General features: G+C 34.2%; 1 protein-coding gene across 5 annotated transcripts in view; it reads right to left on the reverse strand.

Moving 5' to 3' along the window:
- Positions 1–24,975, reverse strand: part of CPNE8 (copine 8) — a 236,390-nt gene that overhangs the window by 165,405 nt on the left and 46,010 nt on the right. For 4 of the 5 annotated variants that reach the window (XM_021922180.2, XM_021922179.2, XM_031650418.1 and 1 more), the window contains exons 4-5: positions 13,326–13,429; positions 4,727–4,766 (exon numbers count right to left, since the gene is read on the reverse strand). In XM_021922180.2, the coding sequence (XP_021777872.1) occupies positions 4,727–4,766; positions 13,326–13,429 (144 nt within the window). Of the gene's footprint in view, positions 1–4,726; positions 4,767–13,325; positions 13,430–16,424; positions 16,477–24,975 lie in introns of those variants that run through there. The other variant, XM_031650419.1, reaches the window with a different exon arrangement.

A 24,975-nucleotide genomic window follows, 5' to 3' on the forward strand; every position in this document is an offset into this window, starting at 1 on the left:
CCACTGTACTGTTCTTCCTTTTGCCTGGGATGCTGTTCTCCTAGATTTTCAATCATTCCCTCCTCCTCCTCAGTAAATATACACCCAAGGTGATAAATGGCCTAGAACCATGCTGGTTGGTTCAGGGAAACCTCAGCTTCTAACTACTGGTGCTTCCCCAGTCACTCTCTCCCAGTATCAATATATTATTAGTTTAAGTACTGTAAAGAAAGTAAAGTATCTTAATCATTTACTGCATTCATGTTCATTGAGTAAATCTGCTCACCTCACCTCTTCAATTCCAAAATGTAAGCTACTTTAGGAGAGAGGCCTTGTTTGTTTTATTCATTGCTATATTCCCCATCATGACAAGTGCCTGTCCTATATTTATTGCCTGTCTGCCTACATGAATATATATGAATACTTTAGAATTCAGTTCATCTCTATATAGGTTAAATTAGCTTTATATTCTAATGAAAGAATCTTGCCCCACTTAAAAATCTGTTTCTATGAGAAAATCCATTTCATACTCCAAACAACATTCAAATAAAATTTTTCAAGTTGATCTGTATGTGAAAGTTTATATTTATAATATTTAGAAAGTGTGTTAAAAAATATACATCTTCACTGAAGGCTAGTGTCTAGTGGCCAAAATAATCCAGTGAGCCATGAATATATCTGAAACAAAAATTTTAGTGGTGCCTTCTGCAACCAACCAAGTGGATAAATGTATTTTGGATTGCCTTGTGGGTTATACAGAGTACAGTTTCTATGTATACAGAGTACAGTTTCTATGTAATCTGGTCCAACATGCAATCCAGAATCCTATACATACCAATTATGGGCCTGTCATTAATCCTTTCATTAATGATTTGGCTCATGCAGTTTAATTAAGCAAATGAAAGTATGCAATGTAGTTCTGCTAATGGTATTAAGATTAGTAGGTTCACTAGCACCTTAGAGAACAAACTCAGAATTCAAAATGCCATGTTTTGTTCACAGGGCCTAACACTATAGGGAAAAATATCTTAGTAAAGCTATTTCCTCAGAGAATAATAAACAGAATAAATCTTCTAAAGAAAGATGTCCCTAGATTGCATAAGTCTTTGCCTGGTGCACAATGATTTTCACTAAAACATGTTTCCATCACAAATAGAATCAATTAAAGTAATTATGATCCTTTATGTCTTACATCATATTTATTTGCAATGTTAGAAATCTAAGGTGTAGCTCTATATTCTATCTCCATTTTCCCTAACAGTATCAAAAAATAGGAATTTGACCCAAGAGTCTTAAGTACCGAACACCAAATAAAGTCATCCTGAAAGAAAATTCTTTCAAAATTATCAGAAATGAGAATGAAAAAAAATTATTATTATTACTAATTCAAGGGGTCTCTCTTGCTACAAAATCCCTTTTGTAAAAAAAATAAATAAGTGCCTTTATGCCACATGCAACCTGGGCACTTAGCAGTCTTCCCTAAAAGGTTCCAGTTTCTATTTATTCCACTGTGCAAAATTGGCAGGTAGACAACAACAGTCTTAACGAATCATATCCTCAGGGAATAAACCTATCTTGTTCATTGATTCTGTCTGATCTTCAAAAATCCTCATGAATTCCTTTTGGGTTGAAAGAGTTATATGCCCCTTTACCTAAAATCGTACTTGAATGCTTTCAATTAAGGAACGGCTTTTGCTGTTAATTTCTAACAGAAATTCTAGATAGTCATCTCTAATAGTTCTTATAACATTCCAAAAACACATTTTTCTTCTCTTTCGACATGCTTCAGCCACTTACAAGCTCAGGCACTTATTAGCTAATCTATATAGTCGACTAAAAATATTTTTAAAATATAACACAGATACAAATATAAAGGATAGCTTAAAATGTGAAATAATATAAACCATGGGACCTACAGGAGACAATGCAATACCTCGGTGGAAAAGTAATGAGAATCTGAACTAAGGCAATAACAGCAAGAAGGGAAAGAAGAAGACAGAAAGAGAAGCATTTTTTTGTTAGAAGGAACAGGACTTGGTGACTCAGTAAATGTCAAATGTGAGACAGAAAGTGGTTAACCCTGCATCCAAGTTTTCTAACTGAGTAAACTGTGTTGATGAATTATTCTCAAGATAAATCACAGAAGCAGAAGCACATGATCTGGAAGGAAAAAAATCATAAATTTTAGATCCACTTGAGTTTTAGGCTTCTGTGAAGTATGTACTAGGAAATACTTAACAAGCTATTGAAACTTGCATTTGCTAAGGTATCCAGAGGGATAAACACTTGAGGGTCATCAGGTATGGTAGGGACACGGCTGAGCTTTCCCCAAAAGAGTTTATACAGTGAGATGAGATAAAAATTGAAAATAAAGCTATGAGAAAAAATAATATTAAGGGATAAGAGGAGGAAATAAAGCTTCAAGTGACAGATAATGGGTAAATAGGGAGGCTGGAGAAGCAGCAAGGGAGTTTCTGTGGAAGTTAGAAACGAACGTTTCAAGAATGGAGTAGTCAATTCTATTTGGAAAAGAGAGAGAGAGAGATTAAGAGGTAACGAGTGAAGAGAAGATACTCAATCTTGATCTAACCTATGTCAGGGTAGTTTAAGCAGAAGTGAAAATCTGATGAGGAGATAGTAAAAGAGGTATCATGAGGGTAAAGCAGTGTCAAGACAAAATTTCTTACGATGAGAAGATAAAATTTTCTTATGAAAATAAAAGTATTCCTACAAAAGAGAAAGATTTGAAATGAAATATACATTTATGGTTTCTAGGAGGAATATCTCTTATATAATGAAATTTAGTCACTAGTGACTATTAAAGGGAAAAGAATTAGCCATGTTTGAGGTACCTTCCTATCCCATACACTTCTCTCTGCCCTGTACACAAGGCAACTACACTAATAGGAAACACATGTTCCCAACTTCACTCAAAATATCCAACCCAGTGGAAATGTCCTTACCTGCAGTTAGTATGCCCTTTAAAGAGTAGTTTGAACTAAGAAACACAGAAACTATATTCAGGGAGACTGGTACTTGGAAGTCTATGTCCAGTTAGAAGTAGTGAGGTCATTTCCCTAAACAGAGAAACCTGGTCTTCAGAGAGAAGCAGAAGCTCAGAGAAAAGACATGGTAAACAGAATATGTGGCCTGAGAGAGAGAAAGAGAAATGGAGAGGATAGATATCTCACTCACAACTCACCACCCTGTTTCCAATGCCAGCTTCCATAAAGTCAAGTTACACTTCACATTTATGACATGCTCACAATCCCTTTAATCAACCACCTATGAGTGAGAAGTGAATACATTTCTTTCCTTATAACTCAACAACTATAAAATGCAGTTTCTTTTCTGATTCTTTTTAGGACATTTGGAAAACTTCCAATATAAAGTTATGTAAATAAATTGTAAATGTCTAGTCACAATGCTATAAACCTTAATCATGAGCAGGAAGGTGGCATGGCAACCACAACAAACTTTACTTATGGAGAGCAATAAGCTTGTTGCAGCATTTTTTTTCAACCTGTAAAGAGGTAAATCACTTAGACAGACTGTTCCTGAATACTTCTTCACATGATTCTGCTGTATGCTTCATAACACAAATAAATCTCATACCTCCTTCAGTGAAGGGGGCAGTAGTAAATGTGATTTTTACCACCATACATATCCAGGTTCCCAGATTTTCCAAATCTGTTTCCTAGCTTGTAATCCCTCTTTCTGTCTCATCTCTTTTCTGAATCATTACACTCCCCTTCTCCAAATTTCATGGGAAATCGCATGTCCATCTATTCTAGTTTGACAGCCTACAACAGTGGAAAAGTTAAAAAAAATCTTACCCTCCTACATTTCTGGGCACTGTTAGTCCAGCCAGCCTCCTAACCCTGACGCAGCTGCTAATTCTACATCTGTGTACCCAGATTTCACCTGGCACCTCAGTTATCCCCTTTCAGAATGCTGTTTTCACCCTCATTCAGCCCTTCCTACTGGGGGTGGCCTAATTCCAACTTCACAGGTCAATAAACATGTTGATGGATTAGCACAATACTTTGCTGGAGTATCTCATTCTCATTCCTCCCTTCCCATCTGCACCTCTTTTTCTGTCTAGCTCTGATGCCCAACTACTCCTGGACCTAGAAATCTCCCCAGGTAACAAGTGTTGCCTGGCAACTAGAGCTCTTGAGAAAAGAGGAATAGATCGAAGGAGGGACCCTAAAAAGAAAACAAAACTGTAAGTGGCTTGAGGACAGAGATTATGTCTATCTTGCCCATATTATGCCCTCTGAAACTAGTACAGTGCCTGGCATATACAGGTATTCAGGAAATATTGGTAAATAAACTACAAAAAAAAAAAAAAAAAAAAAACAGAATAACAAACCACTCTACCTACACTCAACTACTTCCCATTCTCTCAGAAGTTAAGCCTTCCAAAAAGACACAGGCTCATTGTTTCATCTTGCTTAACTTGATCCAACTTCAGACATCACTGGGAACTGCAATCATCATTTATTTAAAAAATAAAAATTAAAAATTAAAAAGAAGATTAGTCCGTTTTACTTACTAAAGGTCAATTTTTAAAATTAGCTCCTCCAAAATGTTTTTCTGGGGTTCTTTTAAAATGTTACTTATTTTCTATGACGATCATGTTACATGAATAACTTAATAGGTGTATAACTTTAATATTAATAAGTCAGCATAAGTACTAATCATTATATTATAATGTTATAAAAACATAAAAATATGAACTTACATGTTTGGATAAGTTGGGGCTCTTTGAATCAACATCATACCTAAAGGATTGAAATACAAAACTCAAGTTATTTCCACAAAATACAGCTAGAAAAAAAAACAGTATTTTCCAGAACACATAAATAATATAAAAATGAAATCCAAAATAATACCAATAGGAAGAAAAACTTTGCAAATTTTAAAGTTTCACACAATCTGTGGCTTACATGCCAACGGTAGAATTCACGATCCTTGGGTTCTTTCATTTCTAAACACCTAACAAGTCTTAATATTTTCTCAATAATCAATTCTGCTTTTTGATAAGTTTAAACTTTCTCTTTTCTGCACTTAAGTTTAAAACTTCTCTTTTCTGTGCGTCAGTAGTATCCTAGTACTTTTCAACTTACTTCAAAATTCCTTAAAAACTGAAAAGCCCTCTTCTCTGGACATCATTTTAAAGGGCAACATGAGGGATCCTTGAGGTGATAGAAGTGTTCTGTATGTTGCCAGGATAAATGTCAATATCCTATTTGTGATATTGCAAGATGTTGCTACTGGGAGAAGCTAGGTAAAGGATACACAGGTCTCTCTGTATAATTTCTGTATTATTTTTTACAACATCATGTGAATGAATCTGTGTTTATCTCAAAATATTTTTAAAAATCAAATTAATTATTTAACAAACAGATCCTGGTAACAGGCTGTCCTTAGCACACATTTTAATTTTTACTTTCTATCTTAAATGCTATTGTTAAATTGGCTGGAGTAATGAGACATTATTTTTCCCTAATCACAGAACTTAAAGAAAACATACATTTTATGGAAACAGAAACATATTTAAGTAAGACTACCATGTGTTCTAGTTTTGACCAGCTGGTACCAGAAATTAATCAGTTCTTGGAGAGATTCCGCAATAAGATCATTCATTATCACTTTATCCCCTGGCATTAAAGAGTTTGTAGAAGTAGAGAGGACACTGATAGTCAAAATACCTTCAATTTGCCAAATTCTTGTATAGGAAAATATTTGTACTGACTACAGTCTTTCTCCCAAATCATATTCATTTCAAATTCCTTGTGAATAGCTTCCTACCAAAAATTAACTGCCTTTTTAAAGGTTAATTAAAGTCTCCTCTCTCACATAACAAGAATGTTTTCACAAATAAAGAAAGCATCTCAATCAATTAATGTTCACTGAGTATATGGATGCTAGGCAGAGGGTCCATTCACTGCCTAGCAAAGAATGTTCACCATAAACTAGCTTTAGAATTGCAATGGTTCTAGGTAATAATTATCCAAGGATACTAAGGCTTCGAGGTGAAAGGACATGGTCTTTTCTAATGGACAGATCAGGCAGACAATACCTGAACAATCAGCTCATTACTCCAAGTGATGGGACGTGAGAGATAACACACAGAGCCACTCTATAGAGATGGAATGTCTTGCCTCACCTTCTCTTTTAAAAAATATTCTGAATCTCATCAACAGATAACTGGTATTAAAAAGGGGAAGGAGATTATTATAGAATACAGCAGACACAGGAGAAAAATACAATGTGTGACTCTTGTTTGGAGCTTTACTTAAACAAACTAATTGTAAGACATTTTTAAGACAATCAGAGAAATTTCCAAATGGCCTGAATGTTAGCTGCCATTAAGTACTTATTTGGGGTAAGGTGGTCTTCTAAAAACAAGCAAACAAACAGGAGGGTCATAAATAAGCACCCTTATGTGTGAGAGCTTTATTTTGAAGTATTGAACGGTGAAATGATTTGCTTTAAAGTGATTCAGCAGTAAGTATATAATAAATAACCTGGAGGAAGTAAATGAACTAAGACTGGCAATATGTACATGCCACTTTTGAATATGCTTGAAAATGTCCATGATAAAAGTTAAAATATTTAGAGCTTTTTCTGTGTTTATCCAAGTAGTCTCTCCTCCAGAAGTCCTGTGACTTCCTTTCCATAGGGAGAAGCAGAAAGATGAAGGATTAAATGCAGAGAATATGACTTCTTATTATTTTTTAAATAAGGAGGAAGTTAATTTCCTCTCTCTTCCAACAGCACACACTCATTATGACCTGTTTACCTACATAAATGAATTTATTTTCATAATTGTATAATTAAACTTTACAACACCAAAACAAAACAAAACAAAAAACAACGCATGATGCAAAAGCCTGCCTCAGAAGAATTACAAATTACTCTCCTTCACATCAAGGCATTCTGAGCACTTTCAACAGCTATAGCCTGGAATTTTAAATCAGCAAATTGCCAACATTCACTGTAGAACTACAGTCGCTAGTACAAAAAATATATATTTTTATCCAAGAAATGTTTCTTATATAAGAAAATTTTTTTTAAGGTAAGATTGAAATTAGCAACTAAAACAATATCAGAGATGAAATATAGCTGTGCTAGCTCCTTCTCAAAAATCAACTCTGGAAACTATCTTCTAAAGAACCGAGTGTGGATTGGGGAGAAATGACATCGAATGTTCAGTTAAGAAGTAAAAGGAAAATGTTTTCATCACAAAAAGCGTAAGTATCTTCAAATACAAGCCTCTTTCACTGTATTTTACAAAGCTTTTTAAATACCATTATCTCACAGGTAATTTATATAATACACCTGAATAAAATATGTTAGATTATAAAGCATTAGAAATTACCATTTTTCTTTTCATTTTTTTGGAGACAGAGTCTCACTCTGTTGCCCAGGCTGGAGTGCACTGGTGCAATCTCAGCTCACTGCAACCTCCGCCTTCCCGGTTCAAGTGATTCTCCTGCCTCAGCCTCCAGAGTCACATAGGTGGGTGACATAGGTGCCCGCCACCAAACCTGGCTAATTTTTCTATTTTTAGTAGAGACAGGGTTTCACCATGTTGGCCAGGCTGGTCTTGAACTACTCAAGTAAATACCCCCTCAGTCTCCCAAAAGTGCTGGGATTACAGGCGTGAGCCACCATGCCTAGCCTAAAATTACCATCTCTCTTTTAACACAATTTTTCTTCTAGCTTTTCTAAATATATCAAGACTTCTCTAGGCCTCACTCTTACAGGTCATAACATAAACACTACATCCTAACTGGTTACAATGTATACGTGTACCTGTGTATCTGTTTATGAGTTCCATACTTTCTTTAAGGAAGAGAGAATATATCATCATGGAGGAAGCTTGGTGGTTTCTCCTAAGAGGATGCATCCACTGTGCCTAAATTTAGTAACAAATTTTGTAAACAACTTCATCCTGCCATTGAAACCTTACTACTATAGTAATGAATTGGCAGTAGCTGATTAGGATTATGTTTTTGATTCGAGAGTAACAGATAATGATGGAAATTTTTCTTGTATTTCTGGAATTGCAACTAAGGCCCAAAGAGAAAAACAAAATATGTGATCATGCTTAGCTCAGAGCTACTGAGTCAATCGCAGGGTCATACACTTTCTCCCCAAAGTTCAGGGGACTAGTCCATCGCCAGGTGATGAACACACTGTTCATAAGTGAGGACTTTTCCCTCTCTGTTGGGGGGCAGTAGGGAGGTTCTTTCTACTCCCCAAAGCCAAGTAAAGTATGGCTCCAAAATCTGGGATGCCTGCAAGAAGGGGAGTACTGCATCTGGTTCATCAGTAAGCTATGGGGCCCTGCTGCAAGTCCACCCTGGGGCCGTCAATGGAAGAGAAACTCACTGGAAAGTTCTAGAAAGTGTTTTCTGAGAGATGAAAAACATAGAATAATGTCCTCTTTGGCCCCTCCTCCATAAGGACAAGACAAGCAGGGTGCTTAAAATGTGTCCCCTGAGGCTGATTCCCATATAAGGTCTGGATTTTTTGGACAGTAGGAGAACCACATCTCAGTCTCCCAACACCGCCTACCTTTTTGCATTCCCACTTCCCTTCTGTCCTGCAAGGAGCTGGGCAACAGCTCCAGTTGAAGGGAGAGGAAGTGAAAAGTCTTAAGTTAAGTTTGAGATTAAAGTTTTAAAATAAAAAGTATCTAACAATTAAAAGAGTAACATGGTTTTAAGAAACAAAAGTGACTGAAAAGGCATGAAATTAGACTTTGACATTGTTAAGGGAGCCCTTAACCAGTGGAAAAAAATCACAGTTGACATTGTATTGAGACAAATATACTAGAAGAAATAAAACAACTTATTTTTCCTCAAAGTGTTGAGATCCATCTAAAATATTTTATGGTAACATTATACATTTCATGATTATCACCATTTTATTTATCAAGAAAGAAAATAATTCTCTAGGTAAGTCATATCTAGACTCAGGAATCCCTTTTTAGTGTTCCAGTCCGAATGGAAACACGAATGAGAAGTGTAATTTCTAAATTATCCTATATCTGGCACATACTATGAAGTGATAAGGCTAGCCACACTTCCTGTTCAAATGCATTTTGGTACAGCTGCTCTACCAATAATAAAGTTTTCAACCATGACAACAAAGTGGATTTATGAGGAACCTGTATTATCATCAGTGTGATAATTATAATAAAAATAAATAAATGTCAAAGTTTATTACTTTCTCTGTGATATATACACAACATGACGAGAGAAACCATGTCTCTTGAGAATAAGTACATACTGGATCAAAAAGGCAAGGGAATTTTAGGACTCATAGCCGATAAGGTAATCTTGAAAATATATCTCAGACATAACATAGTAACAATAATAAAAATTAATATCGGTTAACTATTATAGTACTTACAAGAATTTGGGTCAGTGGTAGCAGAAATAATTTGTCTCTCTCTATGTCTTTCTCTTTTTCTCTCACTGTCACTACAATTGTTTAAGCACTGAAATTTTTTTTAAGTTTATAAAAGCCATTTCTCCAGTTTAGATAAAACATGTTCAAAGCTTCTTTTTTAAATTTTTTAGAATTTTACAAAATCAATAGGTATTAAGTAAATCCAAAACAATTCTGAAAATCATTTGCATCTATCTGTTGGTTAATTTACACTAGTACATCTTTCAGCATGCTGTTCCTTCAACGAACTATGTTACTGCAATAAAAATTGATCAGATAAAATGAGGCCATTTTTGTCACACCCAACTAAAACAGAATCAGGGCTGAAGGGGCAGCAGAGCCACGGGGAAAATCACTTGGGAGTCACAAACACCTACTCCAAGAACTGTCTCACAAGCCTAATCCAAAACCTCAAGGACCTGCTATGATCTTGAGACAAGTTTAACCTAGTAATTGCCACCCCTTACCAAACAGAGATCGCTAGCTTCTGTAAAACACAACCAGCATCAATAAACTTTCTTTCAAAACAACCTATGTAATTTTTCTCTTTTCCCAATAAAACTCCAGCCTTTCCTTTTGCTCTCTGAACGCACCAGAAACCATTCTGGTATGCGTGTGTACGTGTCCAATTGCAATTCTAATTATTATATATTATTCCCAAATAAACCCTTTTCTTAGAGATTAATCTCAGTATATATTTACTTAGGATTGATACTGCCAATATGTCAAAATATTTGCAGTAGTTCTCTGGGTGGTAGAGGTTGGGACTACTGGTAATTTGTATTGCTACTTTAATCTTTTTTATTTTCCAATTTTCTTACCATGAATATGTTACTTTTACTAGGAATAACACATTGCTAAGTATTTTAAAAATCACCACAGGTATAATATATATACATAACTCGTGAACTATTACACTATTTCCACATTTACTTACATAGATATCCTGAAGAAATCACAATAATAATAATGATGATGATAATAATAAGCCTGTTCTTTCAGGTTAAAGGTTATTATGTGAGTATTCTAAAAAATGGAAAATCAAAAGGAATTAAAGTGATAGAGAAGACACTACATGAACTAAGAGGATGGGCTTGTTACTCTTCTTGATGATCTTCTGCAGGTAACCCTTTCTAGCCCTAGTTGTTTGAACTTTTCAGCAATCATATAAAATGGAGATATTCTTTGAATTTCTGAAACTAACCAAATACATACAAAAGGTAAAATGATACTTATTTAATTCCACTTTGCAATATGCTTTCACATTTCAAACATTACACTGTTTCTGTAAAAATTGCTTCAACTTCAATTAGGAAGTTAAGAAAGTTAAAATATATCTATTTACTTAACACTGATTTATGTTATTGTATAGTTTCCTGTCACTCTGAGATAAATGTTCCTGGAACAGATGAGTTTTGAGTATCACATAATGAATGAAGAGCAGGACATGGATCTAAAAATCAGAGCTAAATAACTGACAAGGAGTTTAGGGAAGTAACAAAGCTTATAGGATCTCCAATGTTGAAATAAAAATAAAATATAGAGATGAATCTCTAAATTAAATATTTTATTTGGGATGCACAGAATTGCAATTCAGGGTGCATATACACAGACCAGGGTGGTTTTCATGCAGTATGTCCAAAAAACAAAGAGAAGGTTGGGAGTTTCATTAGAAAGACAAATGCTATATATTGTTTTGAAAGAAAACTCATTGGCACTACAGAAGCTTTTGGGAGCTGGCAAAAGTGGTGATTGGTGAGTGATGGTGTAAGTAAAACCAGTCATAGAGTCATGGCAGGTCATGACTGTTCTTTAGGGTTACAGTGAACGGATTCAGCAATTGGCCTTGTGGAAAATTCAATTCTTGGAACAGGTGCTGTAAGTGCTTTTTTCCCCTGGCCTCTTGACTCCGATTTAGTTGGGTATGACAAGAATGACTCAATTCATATAATCAACTTTCATACGAAGTTTATTTCAAAGATTTAGAACCAGACAGTGGATACTCCGGTCTGCATCCTGTAATCCTAAAATTTGACTCTAAGTAATGTGTCCTCTCAAAACGTAAACTATATATAAATATATATTACAAAAAGATTTGCATCCAAGGAAACTCACTGCAGGATATATGTAGTAGAAAAAATAGAACCAGCCAAATGCCCATCAGAAAGTGTTTGGTTAAATAAATTGCAGTTCTTTTGAACAATGGAAATTATATAACCTTTAAAATGAATGTGGTGTTTGCATATTTAGTGGCATAAAAGGATACCTGCAAAATACAAGGTAAAGGAAAATATATTTATTGCAATTCCTGTATGCATATGTGTATGCTTAAAGAAAAAAAAGATCTGCCAGCATATACACTGAATCATTTGCAGGTTTGGGGGGCAGGGGATGATGCTTTTTTGTATTAGGATAAAAGGAAGCTTTCATTTTAAATGTCTGTATCACTTAAAGTTTGTAATAAATATTTATTACTTTCAACCGTGAAAATAATGCAGATGAATGAAAAAGGAAGAAAAAAGAAAGAAAAAAACAAATAGGAGGAATAAAGAATCATGAAATAGAGCCTGGTTTAAACAGAAAGTTAAGTCTGGGATTAAGGAGGAAAAATTAAGAGTCCCATGCTGGTGTAAAAGAAAATTCTTAAAAAGCACTTGCTACCAAGGCCCAGAATAATGGGAGACTTCAACCACATACTACATGATTGATATCTGTTTCAACCACATACTATATGATTGAAATCTGCTTTTTAGTGGCAACACTGAGTGCAGCCTGTACCATAAACATCATCAGGAAGTTGCCACATTCCATCTCAGTTTCTCTTCTGATAAGCCTCATTTTTACTATTTGGAAAAGAGTTTCTAAAAAATAAAAAACCAAATATGGATGTAATAAATTTTGTTTGATAAATATGACAAATACTTAGTATTCCTGAAGAAAGAAGCTAGTTTAAGATCTTTTTTAAACACAAGCACTGCCGGTTATTTTACTGTGTGTATTTTAGAGGAAAATGAGAAAGCCTATTAACAGTAAAAAGCTCTCATTTTTTAAATTATGAAGCAAATTATGACTTTTTCAAATAAGATATTGATAGCTTTTGTTATCAAAAGTATTTATAAATTGTAAAAGCATGGTACATCAGGATTTTCAGCTATTTAAAACAAGACATTTATCTTTTTAATGTTCATAAATTTCCTTTAATTATTTTGATATTTTAAGCATATTTTACCCACCTCCCCACAACAGATTTCCTTTTAATCATATCTAAATACTTCAACAATCACTACAGTTCACTTCTGTGGAACAAAAACTCTCTAATAATATAAACAGGCTGACTCTAGGTTCTCTGTGGACAGGAAGTTGGATTTGATAGTAATGTTTTAATATGCCAGATTCAGTATCAAAGTAACAAGAATACTTAACATATTTAAAATGCTGACTCGATTATCCTGGCCCTTGGAAAAATACAAGACTACCAAGGGATGAACGGAAGCCATAGTTAAGCAGGGATCCAGGTGCTATGCTAAGAAGCTGCTGAGACAAAGATCTGAGAGACATCAGCCATAGGAGTAGATGTGATAACTTTGGAGTATACATAGAACTTGTAGGAAATCCACTGAAGCCCGGGGCAGTTGGGAAGAACATCCATATACACCGTCCTGCATGGCTAAACTGTTCACCTATTCATTCAATACGTATTCAGACCTACAAAATGCAAAGCAGAAGGCTTGCTTGGGTCACACTCTGAACAGAATTAATCTGGTTTCCTGCCAACATAATCTAGAACTCAGTGCAACCATAAGACCTTGCCTTACATTAGTAATATTGTCTTTAAAAATCAAATTTTTCTAAATGCAAATTGTAGTAGAACTTACAAGTCAAAACGAAGATTTTCTCTTTCTTCAAAAAAGTAGTCCAGAATAAACTTTCTTACAAAATCAGGATTTAAAGTATTATCAATTACTTCAGTTCTTCCAAACTGTGGAAAGAGAGAATTTATAATTAAACCTTGTATGGCTACTTATTACAAGTACAGTACATAACATCACACAGTTCTTTTAAAAAATAAGCAATAAATATCCAAATAATAAAAATTTTTTAGAGATCAAATCGTCTCTCTTATTTATTCAGGGAAATCAGAAAACAAGCCCTGAGTTCATTCAAAAATCAGCTTCTCCCCAAAATTCATATGACAAACCATAATGCTTCTCCTTCTCCTCTCCCTACTTGAAAGTTAAATCCTCTTTTAATGAAAAGAAGTTATTTCTACCTAAAATTTAAATATATTTCCTAACCTTGTATATGAGAAGGCCAGGCAATACATATTCTTATAATTGAAGAGATCAAAGTATTCATAACCTTCTTCCTCTTTTTATACAAAACAGTCCCATATACAATGCAGTTTATTAGCCATGTTTTGGGGAGAATGCTCTGAAAATCTCCTACACACATATGTCACAACAATCAGTTGTTTCTGATTAATCATGTTTTAATTTTTACCATATCTAGATAGCTAAAATGGAACCTATTCTTTTTGCATCTTTTAAAGCAATATGCTGCACTTTAGCTTAGAAAAACTAAGTCTCTCCATCTTAGGGCAAGTGGAAAACAGGAAAAAATATTACACTTTCTAGTCCTCCCTCCTTTCAATGTGAAAGAAGGCCATTTGGCACTTCTCCCAAAGATAGAGCACAAATATAAAATTTACATCTCTTTTCCATCCTTGGCTTACATTCTTCCCTCCCAACTCCCATGGAATTCTAATGAGAGAATTTTAACTTTACTTCTGAGCAACATTAGGCAATGAAGCATGCTGTCTTATCACGAATGAACTTTTATTAAAGTTCAATGAAATATTATCTTTTTAATAGGAAAACAGAAGAACTGTGCTAATCCATTAAAATGTGAAGCTTTCTTAAATTGTAATAATAAAACCATAGTACAAAATATTGATGACATAGGATTTACTAAGGCTACTTCCAACGGATCACCCCCAAAAAGAAAAAATTTTCAGAGGTCTATGCCATTGGACAATGTTTTATATCACAGAACAATATCATACAGACAAATTATAACCCAAGTCACTAATTCAACATTTCAATAATATCAAGAATTTACTTTAAATAATATCAATTACAGCCACCAGTTATTGAGTGTTTACTTTGTTCCAAGCACTTTTCATACGTTACTTTAAATATTTACTATAATTCTGCATGATAGAACTAGCCCATTTTAGAGATAAGAAAATTAAGGCAGTGTTTCAACCTAAGTCACTTTGGCTATAAAATCTGCATTCTTTCTAGGACTCTCCCCTATTTAAGCGTAAAACATAGGCCCTGGAGAAGATCCAACAATGAGCCTATCCATTTTAATTTTCTAATTTGAAGGGAGTCGGAATAAGAGAATATACCCAAATAACCAGGGGCTGGCAGTGCTCGTGTACTTCAAGACAACTGTGCAGAGGTCAGTAAGTTCAAGTATAAACAAGAGGGACCCTCCACCCTCCCACTCTTCCTACTTCTGGGAGGAAAGATGGGTTCCAGACCAGAGCAGAGAGCACCGAAGTTGCAAATGCACAACACTCTCAAAGAGAAACTCAGCCAGTACCCATATTCCCAAGTATTTGGATTTTTAACCCAAACTCCCACTCACAGAGAATTTTTTTAAATGAAGTGAAATTTCCCACAGTAAGCCCCATTGAGGTGCAGCCAGCAACTCCCCAGAGCCTATTAGCCCTTAAAACACACACAAGCCTATTATTCATAGAATGCTGCTCCTCAGCAATAGGAGTGACTAAGTATACTCTGCTATCTCTAGTGAAGATTAATTTGTAGCCATTAAAATCCTGGTCTTAGCAAATCATCTATAAATTATGACTATATCCATAACAATATGTCTTCTAACACACAGTCCTGAAATTGTTTTTGATGATATTACCAGTGACCTTCATATTGCCAAATTCAGTGGTCGCTTCTGGCCCTCATCTTGCCAGACCTCTCCACAGTATGTGGCACAGCTGTCCACTCATTCTTTTTAGAAGCCGTCTTTCCTGACTTTCGACACCACATTCCTCTGTGTTTCTCCTCTTCTCAGATTCTCAAGTATTCAACATCTCATTGGCAGAGCTCAGTTCAAGGCACTCTTGTTCCCTTTACAATCACTTTTTATTAGGTTATTTCATCTGTTTCTGCTATAGTTTGAATGTATCCCTTCCAAAATTCAGGTGTTACCAACATGACAGTATTAAGATGCAGAGCATTTAAGAAGTGATTAGGCCATGAGGGCACCTTTCTTATGAATGGAATGAAGGCCCTTATGAAAGAGGCTTCATACAGCATTTGGCCATCATTTGCCCTTCTGCCTTCCATCATGTTAGGATACAGCAAGAATGCCCTCGCCAGATGCCAGTGCCTTGATCCTGGGCTTCCCAGACTTCAGAACTGTGAGAAAATAAATTTCTCTTCTTTTTAAATTACCTGGTCTCAGGTATTCTGTTATAGTAACACAAAACAGACCAGGATAATTTCTTCGGTTTCAAATACCATCTACACGATAACTTCCAAAGGCACGTCATCAGCTCTGAGACTCACTTCTGGGTACAGACTCATGCATACAACTGCTTTCTTAACTTATATAGGTGGTTGTTTTATAGATCCCTCAAAAGTATCATCCAAACATAAAATAATTATTTTGTATCACAAATATCACCCTAATACTGGTGGCTTACCAAGTTTACTTCTTGTCAATAAATGCTACCACTATCCGCTTGATTTATCAGGCCATAAATGAAAGTCATCAATCTCAAGTCTTTCTTTTTAATCTGCCAACTCCTATTCATCACTAGCTCATAAGTTATCAGTTATAACTCCAAAATATGCCTCACAGCTGTTTACTTCTCTCCATAGCTCCTATTATCAGCCTAATTCAAGCTTTTCGTCCCTCTCATGGTCTACCCAAAGAGCCTCCTAACTTACATTTCTGCTTCTTCTTTTGTTCTCCTTCCAGTTCATCTTCTATGTGACATCCAGAGTAATCTTTTGAAAATGTAAATATGTCCATGTCATTCCACCAGCCAAAAATTTTTAATGGCTTCCCATAGTACTTATAATGAAATCTCTTTACTTTGGTCTACAGGTCTTGGCTCCTATTTTCCTCTCTAACCTCATTATAGGCAGTATCCCTTCTTTCTCTTTGCTCCAGCCTCCTGGCTTTCTTGTAGGCCCTTTTACACACCAAACCCTTTCCCACCTCATGGCCTTTGCACCTGCTATTTCCTCTTACTAGAATGTTCTTAACCCCATTCTTGAATGGCTTTTTCCTCATCCTTTATAAAGCCTCTACTTAAATGTCAGTACACCAGCTCTAAACATCAATCTGAAATAGGTGCTCCATTCTTAAAGTTAGTCTCTCTCACAGGACCTGTCTTCCCCCTTAATAAAACTTATATTTTGATATTATACATTTAAATGTTTATGTTGGCTGGGCATGGTGGCTCACACCTGTAATCCCAGCACTTCGGGAGGCCAAGGTGGGCAGATCATATGAGGTTGGGAATTCAAGACTAGCCTGACCAACATGGAGAAATCAAATCTCTAGTAAAAATTAGCCGGGCATGGTGGCAGGTGCCTGTGGTCCCAGGTACTCAGGAGGCTGAGGCAGGAGAATGGCGTGAACGTGGGAAGTGGAGCTTGCAGTGAGCCGAGATCGCACCACCGCACTCCAGCCTGGGAGACAGAGTGAGACTCCGTCTCAAAAAAGAAAAGAAAAGAAAAAAAAATACAAAATTAGCCGGGCGTGGTGGCGTATGCCTGTAATCCCAGCTACTCGGGAGGCTGAGGCAGGAGAATCACTTGAACCCAGGGGGCAGAGGCTGCGGTGAGCCAAGATCGCGCCATTGCGCTCCAGGCTGGGCAACAAGAGTGAAACTCCATCTCAAAAATAAAAATAAAAATAAAAATAAAATGTTTATGTTTCCCCCACTAGACAGTAAGCTTCATGAAAGAACAGGACACAGATATGTGTTTGATTTACACCTGAATAAAATTGAACAAATGGTTAAATAAAAGAGATCTGAGACATATTGTTCAGAAAAAATATCAAGGGTAATGTATAGTATAATACCAATTTTGGTATATGTGTAGCATAATGCCAATTTGATTAAAACATAAGCATATATATGCATATATATGTGCGTGTATATATATATACAGAAAAAAATAGAATACAGTGTACGAGAATGTAATGATTATCATCTAATTTTTTAAAATGTGTTATGCATTTCTGGGTTTTCCCAATTTCTTGCAATGAGTACAATTTACTTTTAAAATCAGAAACAAAAAACTTTCAGGCAGCTTTCCTGTTTTTTAGTTCACTTTATTATAAAAAGTGAAAACTGGAAATAATAAGAAATCTACACATATGTTATGACTAGTTCAGCTCATGGGAAATACGTCGGTTATTTCCTGGATGCTGGAATGTATTAGCTATCAACCAAGTGATTAATCTTTTTGACTTGAAATAAAATTTACATCTTAGCTAATGTCTTATACTACTAAATAAATAATTGCTAATTCTTTGGAAAATGTGCAGTGGCATATCATTGTATGCCTATCAAAGGGGTGTAAAATTTTAAGGAAAGACAATTATTAATAACATTTATTGATGTTATACACCCAGAAACAGCTACATTTTAAAGAATTTTAACTTGTGTCCTAAAAAGTCTTGTTCTGAGTATCAATAATACTAGATTATCAAAAGTACTTACGAATCTAATTACAATAACCTCTGGCACAGGCACAATGTACATGTACAAATATGTGGAAGCCAAGCACTTTTACATAATGATACTGTATTACGTTTTCGTAATCTTGTAGTTAGGAAACTATTCTTTTATTCACCAAGTATGAAAATTTTCAGTTATTTGAAAAACAAGTATGTAAACTTAAATTTGTTAAAACCATAAAACAATGTTCCCTTTAAAATTCCAAGCAAAAAATGAAAAACAATTCACAATCAAGTCTTTCAAAGTTTTCCTTTGTTTTATGCTTGAGCTAATCGGATAAATAGCTACTTTCCCAATTTAGGAACAAATGTTGCAGAAAATAATAGAATAGAAATACTCCTCATTTCTAAATCAACTGATTATTAAACTACTTCAGAGAAGTAGTAATGGGAAGAACACTCAGTAACTTCATCTATTTATGGCACCAAGCAGATGAACTATGTTTTGATTAAAATGTTCAGAAAGTTTTAATATATTATGAAGGCCCAGCACAACCATCCAGTCTCACATTCACTTGTCAACTGAAGTGAAAGTGATGAAGAAAAAAGGTCATCTGAACAACTGCACATCTTTAATTCAATTATTACGTTATAATTAAATCTTAGCAGCCATGATATACGGCCACAGTTTCCAGAGATTAGACAAGAGTAAAATAGATGAGTACAGCAGGCAGAATATTCTGACATAATATTAAGATAAATTTAATCTAAAAGCGCAATTTAGGACTATAAATATCCAACTTGCATGAAGGATACCAAACATACAAACACACACAGCTATACACAGAAGGTTTACATTCTCATACTCTTCCTCTTGGAAATAAAACACTGACCTCACCAGAGAATCCACAGCCCTCTTCTTCCAAGAGAAAGAGATATACTTCTGTTATATAATTCATTATCCAAGACATTTTTTTCACAATCCAATAATCCAAAACTCACTTTATTATAACAAGTAGAACATCTGAAAGCTTTATCTAGATCTTACAATACTACAGATCAATGAGATGTAGCTACAGATATAAAAATACATGTACACACTACACACACACAGAGAGAGAGAGAGAAGTAAAATGCTTCCTTCTAATGTTCTTGGTTATGACAAAATATTTCACATAAGTGACTGTCATTCAATTTTTAGGATCTTCTGTTTCTAGGAAGTCACCTAAATCTTTAACCACCAACAAATGAGTACCTACATCATGTCTCTGTAATTTTCACACATAAAACATAGAACTAAAGTCTACCAGCATTTAAAATTATATTATAGTGTTTTAAAACTTTAGTTAAAACAATTATTAAAGTTTTATCATATACTTTAAAATAAAAATATCTTATGAAACTTAACATGTCATTACTTGCTATTAATTATTTGATGAGTAACATGTTTCACCCTCCGAATGAAAAAAAAAAACTGATTCAGTTTATCCAAGAGATCCTTATTGGGAAATATGAATTAATTTTATAACATATCAGTTGGATGTTCATTTATGTGAGACAAAACATCTTTAAATGAACTGGGCAAACTATGTTAAGTTAGATTATTTTAATTTAAATGGTTATATAAATCCAATTGAAAATAAACTTGAAAAAATATAATGTATTGACACCAACCCTGAAGTATTTGAATATCTCAAAACAGTTCACACAGATGCTCTATAAATGTTGTGGACTAGCATTCATTACAAAATAAACAACAATGAATTTCATAAACTCAAAACAAACTTTTGATCGATTATCTTTAAAACTCTTCCAGGGCAATAATTCTTAGATATTTCAGAATTATTAAATTTCATTATTCCCTTTGTAAAACTTTTACAACACTTTCTCCTTTTCCCGAAAGTATTGCATAAAATATGATCTCTAGGCACAGTTTGAGCACTGATATTTTTAAATTCTCAATGTTTATTTTTGTGAATTTTATTTAATTTAATTTTGTACTATGAATTTTGCAGGAAAATAGAAACATTGCAAAACTAAGCCTGAGAATTATTTTCATTCACGACTGATCAGAGCAAACTTTTACTCTGCCAGTGACAAATTATGTTGTCTTACACCAACTCTCCCCCTGAGAACAACTAGAAAAAGTAGACGAAATATTTTTAAAAATCATTTTGGAAGCACCAGAGACCTAACAAAAGGTTATAATTTATGAAACAAAAAAACATGGACAAAAGAGAGGCCAGGAAAGAAGCCCTAAAAGGCTCTTTTTGGGGGGAAAAAAAAAGGCCAAACTAGTCAGAGATTTTAGCAGTGTATATGCATGTTCGGTCTATATTTCTTTCCATTTATAGTATGTCTAAACCTTTAAAAAGTGAGAGAGAAAAATTACCAAAAAAAAAAATAAGTCAACAAACCTTTAGGCTGGGATTCCAAAGGGCTACAATCGAGAAGGATAAATCAGAAGAACAACCCTCAGGAGCAATGAAAGCCAGATTAGCGTCATTCAAATGTTTAAGGAATTAAGGTGAACTTTTACTAGCCTTTCTGTATCTACATAAGTAAAAGTAAACCCCCTCTAGAAAAATATAAAATCATTCAAACCTTTGCATTATCTCTAATTTTTCATATACCACATGCAGCAATTATCATCAGAAATGAGAACTTCTGTTCCAGCTCTATGTAATAGATCACAGCAGCCTATAGCAGACCAAGATCTCAAATAAACAACATTATACCTCACAGAACTAGAAAACAAAGAAAAAACTGAGCTCAAAGTCTGTGGAAGAAAATAATAAAGATCAGACAAGAATAAATAAAATAGAGACTAGAAAGATAATAGAAAATAACAATAAAACTAAGAATTGATTTTTTGAAAAGGTAAACAAAATTGACAAACTTTTAGTCAGACAGAAAAAAAAGGGAAGACAAATACATAAATTCAGAAATGAAAGAGGAGACATTACAACTGATACCACAGAGATACAAAAGATCATGAAAGACAACTATAAACAAGTTACCTACAAATTGGATAACCTAGGTAAAATGGATAAATTCACAGAAACATACAACCCAAAAAGACTGAATTAAAAAAAGAGAGAAAACCTGAGTAAGCAAATAAAGAATAAAATGGTTAAATCAATAATAATAGAAAAGAAATATCCCATCAAAGGAAAAACAAGGACCAGATGACTCACACAGAATTCTACCAAATATTAAAAGAAAAAATACGGATTGATTATCCCTTATCTGAAATGCTTGGGAGAGAAGTGTTTCAGATTTCAGAATTTTTCAAATTTTGGAATACTATATATACATATTAGGATATCTTGGGAATGGGACCCAAGTCTAAACATGAAACTCCTTTGTTTTATGGTTTAGTGTGTGTCTTATTTATGCTTCAGTGTATGTCTTATACACATATGCTGAAGGCAATCATATACAGTAACTTTAGTAATTTTGTTCATGAAACAAAGTTTTGATCGCATTTTACTGTGACCCATCAGATGAGGTCACATGTAAAATTTTCCACTTGTGGCACTATGCCAACACTCAAAAAGTTTCAAATTTTGGAGTATTTTGGATTTTGAGCTTTCAGATTAAGGACAATCAATCTGTAATACCAATCCTTCTAAAACGCTTCCAAAATCTGAAGAAAAGGGAATGCTTCCAAACTCATTTTACAAGTCTAGCATTGCCCTGTGTAATGGTTAATACTGAGTGTCAATTTGGTTGGATTGAAGGATGCAAAGTATTGCTCCTGGGTGTGTCTGTGAGGGTGTTGCCAAAGGAGATTAACATTTGAGTCAGTGAATTGGGAGAAGCAGGCCCACTCTCAATCTGGGTGGGTACCATCTAATCAGCTGCCAGTACACTGGAATAAAGCAAGCAGGAAAAGATGGAAAAGCAGACTTGTTGAGTCTTCCGGCCTTCATCTTTTTCTCGTGCCAGATGATTCCTGCTCTCAAATATCAGACTCCAAGTTCTTCAGCTTTTGGACTCTTGGACTTACACCAGTGGTTTGTGATTGTGTGAGTCAATACTGCTTAATAAACTCCCATTTATGCATACATCTATCCTATCAGTTCTGTCCCTCTAGAGAACCCTGACTAATACACCCTGATACCAAAGCCAGACAAAAACATTATAAGAAAAGAAAACTAAAGGCAGCTGTCTATGATGATCACAGGTGCAAAAATTTTTAACAAAATACTATCAGCCTGAATTCAACAGCACATTAAAAGAATCATTTATCATAAGTGGGATTTATCACTGGGATGCAAGGATGGTTCAACATACACAACTCCATAAAGATGATACAGTACATTAACAGAACGAATTACGAAAACTATATGATCAACTCAATGGAGCTGAAAAGGCTTTTAACAACATTCAAGAATGTTTCCAGATAAAAAATTCAAAACAAGTTAAGTTTTAAAGGAATAAACCTCTATACAATAAAAGACATTTATGAAAAGCCCACAGCTAACATCATACTGAAAGCTTTTCCTCTAATTCAGGAACCAGACAAGGATGCTCACTCTTACACTTCTACTTAACCTAGGACTGCAAGTTCTAGCCAGAGCAATTAGACAAGAAAAAGAAATAAAAGGTATGCAAATTGGAAAGAAAGAAGTGAAACTGTTTCTATTTGCTAATGACATGATCTTATATAGAGAAAGTTCTAAAGACTCCACCAATAAACTATTTCAACTGATGAAGTCAGTAAAGTTACAGGATACAAAATCAACACAGAAAAATCAGTAGTGTATCTTTACACTAACAACAAATTATCTGAAAAGTAAATTAAGAAAATCCCATTCACAATAACATTAAAAAAAAACACACAAAATACTGAGGAGTAAATTTAACCAAAAAGGTGAAAAATCTGTATAATAAAAACAAAACACTGATGAAAGAAATAATTATGACACAAATAAATGGAAAACTATTCTATGTTCATGGACTGAAAATGTAATATAGTTAAAACGGCCATATTACATAAGTGATGCAATCTCTATCAAAATTCCAAGTCATTTTTCACAGAAATAGAAAATACAATCCTAAGTTTTATACAGAACCACAAAAGATCCCATATAGCCAAAGTAACCTTGAGAAAAAAAAAACAAAGCTGAAGGCATCACACTACCTGACTTCAAAATCTACTACAATGCTATAGTTACCAACACAGCATGTTATTGGCATAACAACATAAAATGACCAGTGGAACAGGATACAGAGTCCAGAAATAAATCCATGCACAACACAGCATGTGGAAAGGCAAGATGTTGATCAAAGTGTACAAAATTTCAGTTAAACAGGAGGAATAAGTTTTAATGATCTACTGTAGAAAAAAGTGACTATAATAATAACACACTGTATATTTCAAAATTGCTAAGAGAAGATTTTAAATGTTTTCACCACAAAAAGAATACTAAGTAGGTGAGGTACTGGATTTCTTAAACAACCTGATTTAATTATTCCCATAATGTAAACATGTAAAATATCACATTGTATCCCATAAATATATAATATGCAACTATTGCCAATTAAAAGTTAAAACAAAAACTTGAAAATTTAATGAAACAACTGAAAGAGATTAAAAGGGACCAAAGAATAAACAAAACAATTGGCAAGCCCTTACCTAAACTAATTTTAAAAAGAGAGAAGTCACAAATAAAATAATAAATGAAAGAGAAAACATGACAAGTGATGGTACAGGAATAAAAATGATCATAAGGGACTATTATGAACAACTTTAGCCAACAAATTGAATAACCCAGAAGAAATGGAAAAATTCTTAGAAACATATAACCTAGGCTGAATCATGAAAAGATAAGAAACTTGAACAGACCAATAGTGAATAAGAGATTGAAGCAGTAATCAACAACCTCAAAAGCAGTAATCAAAAGGAAAAGCCTGGGACTTGATGGCTTCTCTGATGAATGCTACCAACCATTTAAACAAGAATCAATATCAATCTTCCTTAAATTCTTTCCAAAATATTAAAAAAAAAAAAGAAATACCTTCAGACTCATTTTATGAAGTCAGCATTATCATCATACCAAAACTAGACAAGGGCACAACAGGAAAAGAAAATTATAGACCAATATCCTTGGTGAATATGGATGTAAAAATCCTCAGGAAAATACAAATAGACCAAATTCAATAGCATATTAAAAGGATCATCCTTGTCTATAATCCTCACTAGCTAGACACCTGGTATCACCAACTAATGGCATGGGTTGCCAGAGGGCAGAACCTTAGATTTTTCTTAGTTTGCCTATAATATTCTGAATTGATAAAATAAATTTGACAGTAGTGCTTATAAATTTTTCAAAATGCCTATGTAAATTGAATTTTTTATAATCCCCATAAAATAAAAATACAAATAGGTTGGACATTGTTCTGTACTTCATGTTGTTTGCAAGAAACTGATCACCACATTTAAAACTTGCAAAAGACAGCTACTATATCAATGATTAACTATGGAATAAAATTTTAGGCTGTGGTTTTTCAATACACATGTACTATCACAAAATCTCATGTTGTGATTTATCTTTATTTAAAACTTTAGATGCATCACATTTAAAGAAAATTGTGACTGCATAGAGTTTCTAACTGGACTATACTATGAGTATCAGGGTTTTTTTTTTTTTTTTTCCAATATACAGCCTAGATATATTTTGGGTAAAGATAAATGCTCTTTAGTTAGGAATAAATTATGATAATAGAGTAGATGTTTACCTTAATCTTCTTGTCTTTTTCCTTAATTTTCAAAATAAAGGGCTAGCAACCTACATT

The sequence above is a fragment of the Papio anubis genome, chromosome 9 (genome assembly GCF_008728515.1).
Source record: "Papio anubis isolate 15944 chromosome 9, Panubis1.0, whole genome shotgun sequence".
In the NCBI taxonomy this organism is placed as follows: domain Eukaryota; kingdom Metazoa; phylum Chordata; class Mammalia; order Primates; family Cercopithecidae; genus Papio; species Papio anubis.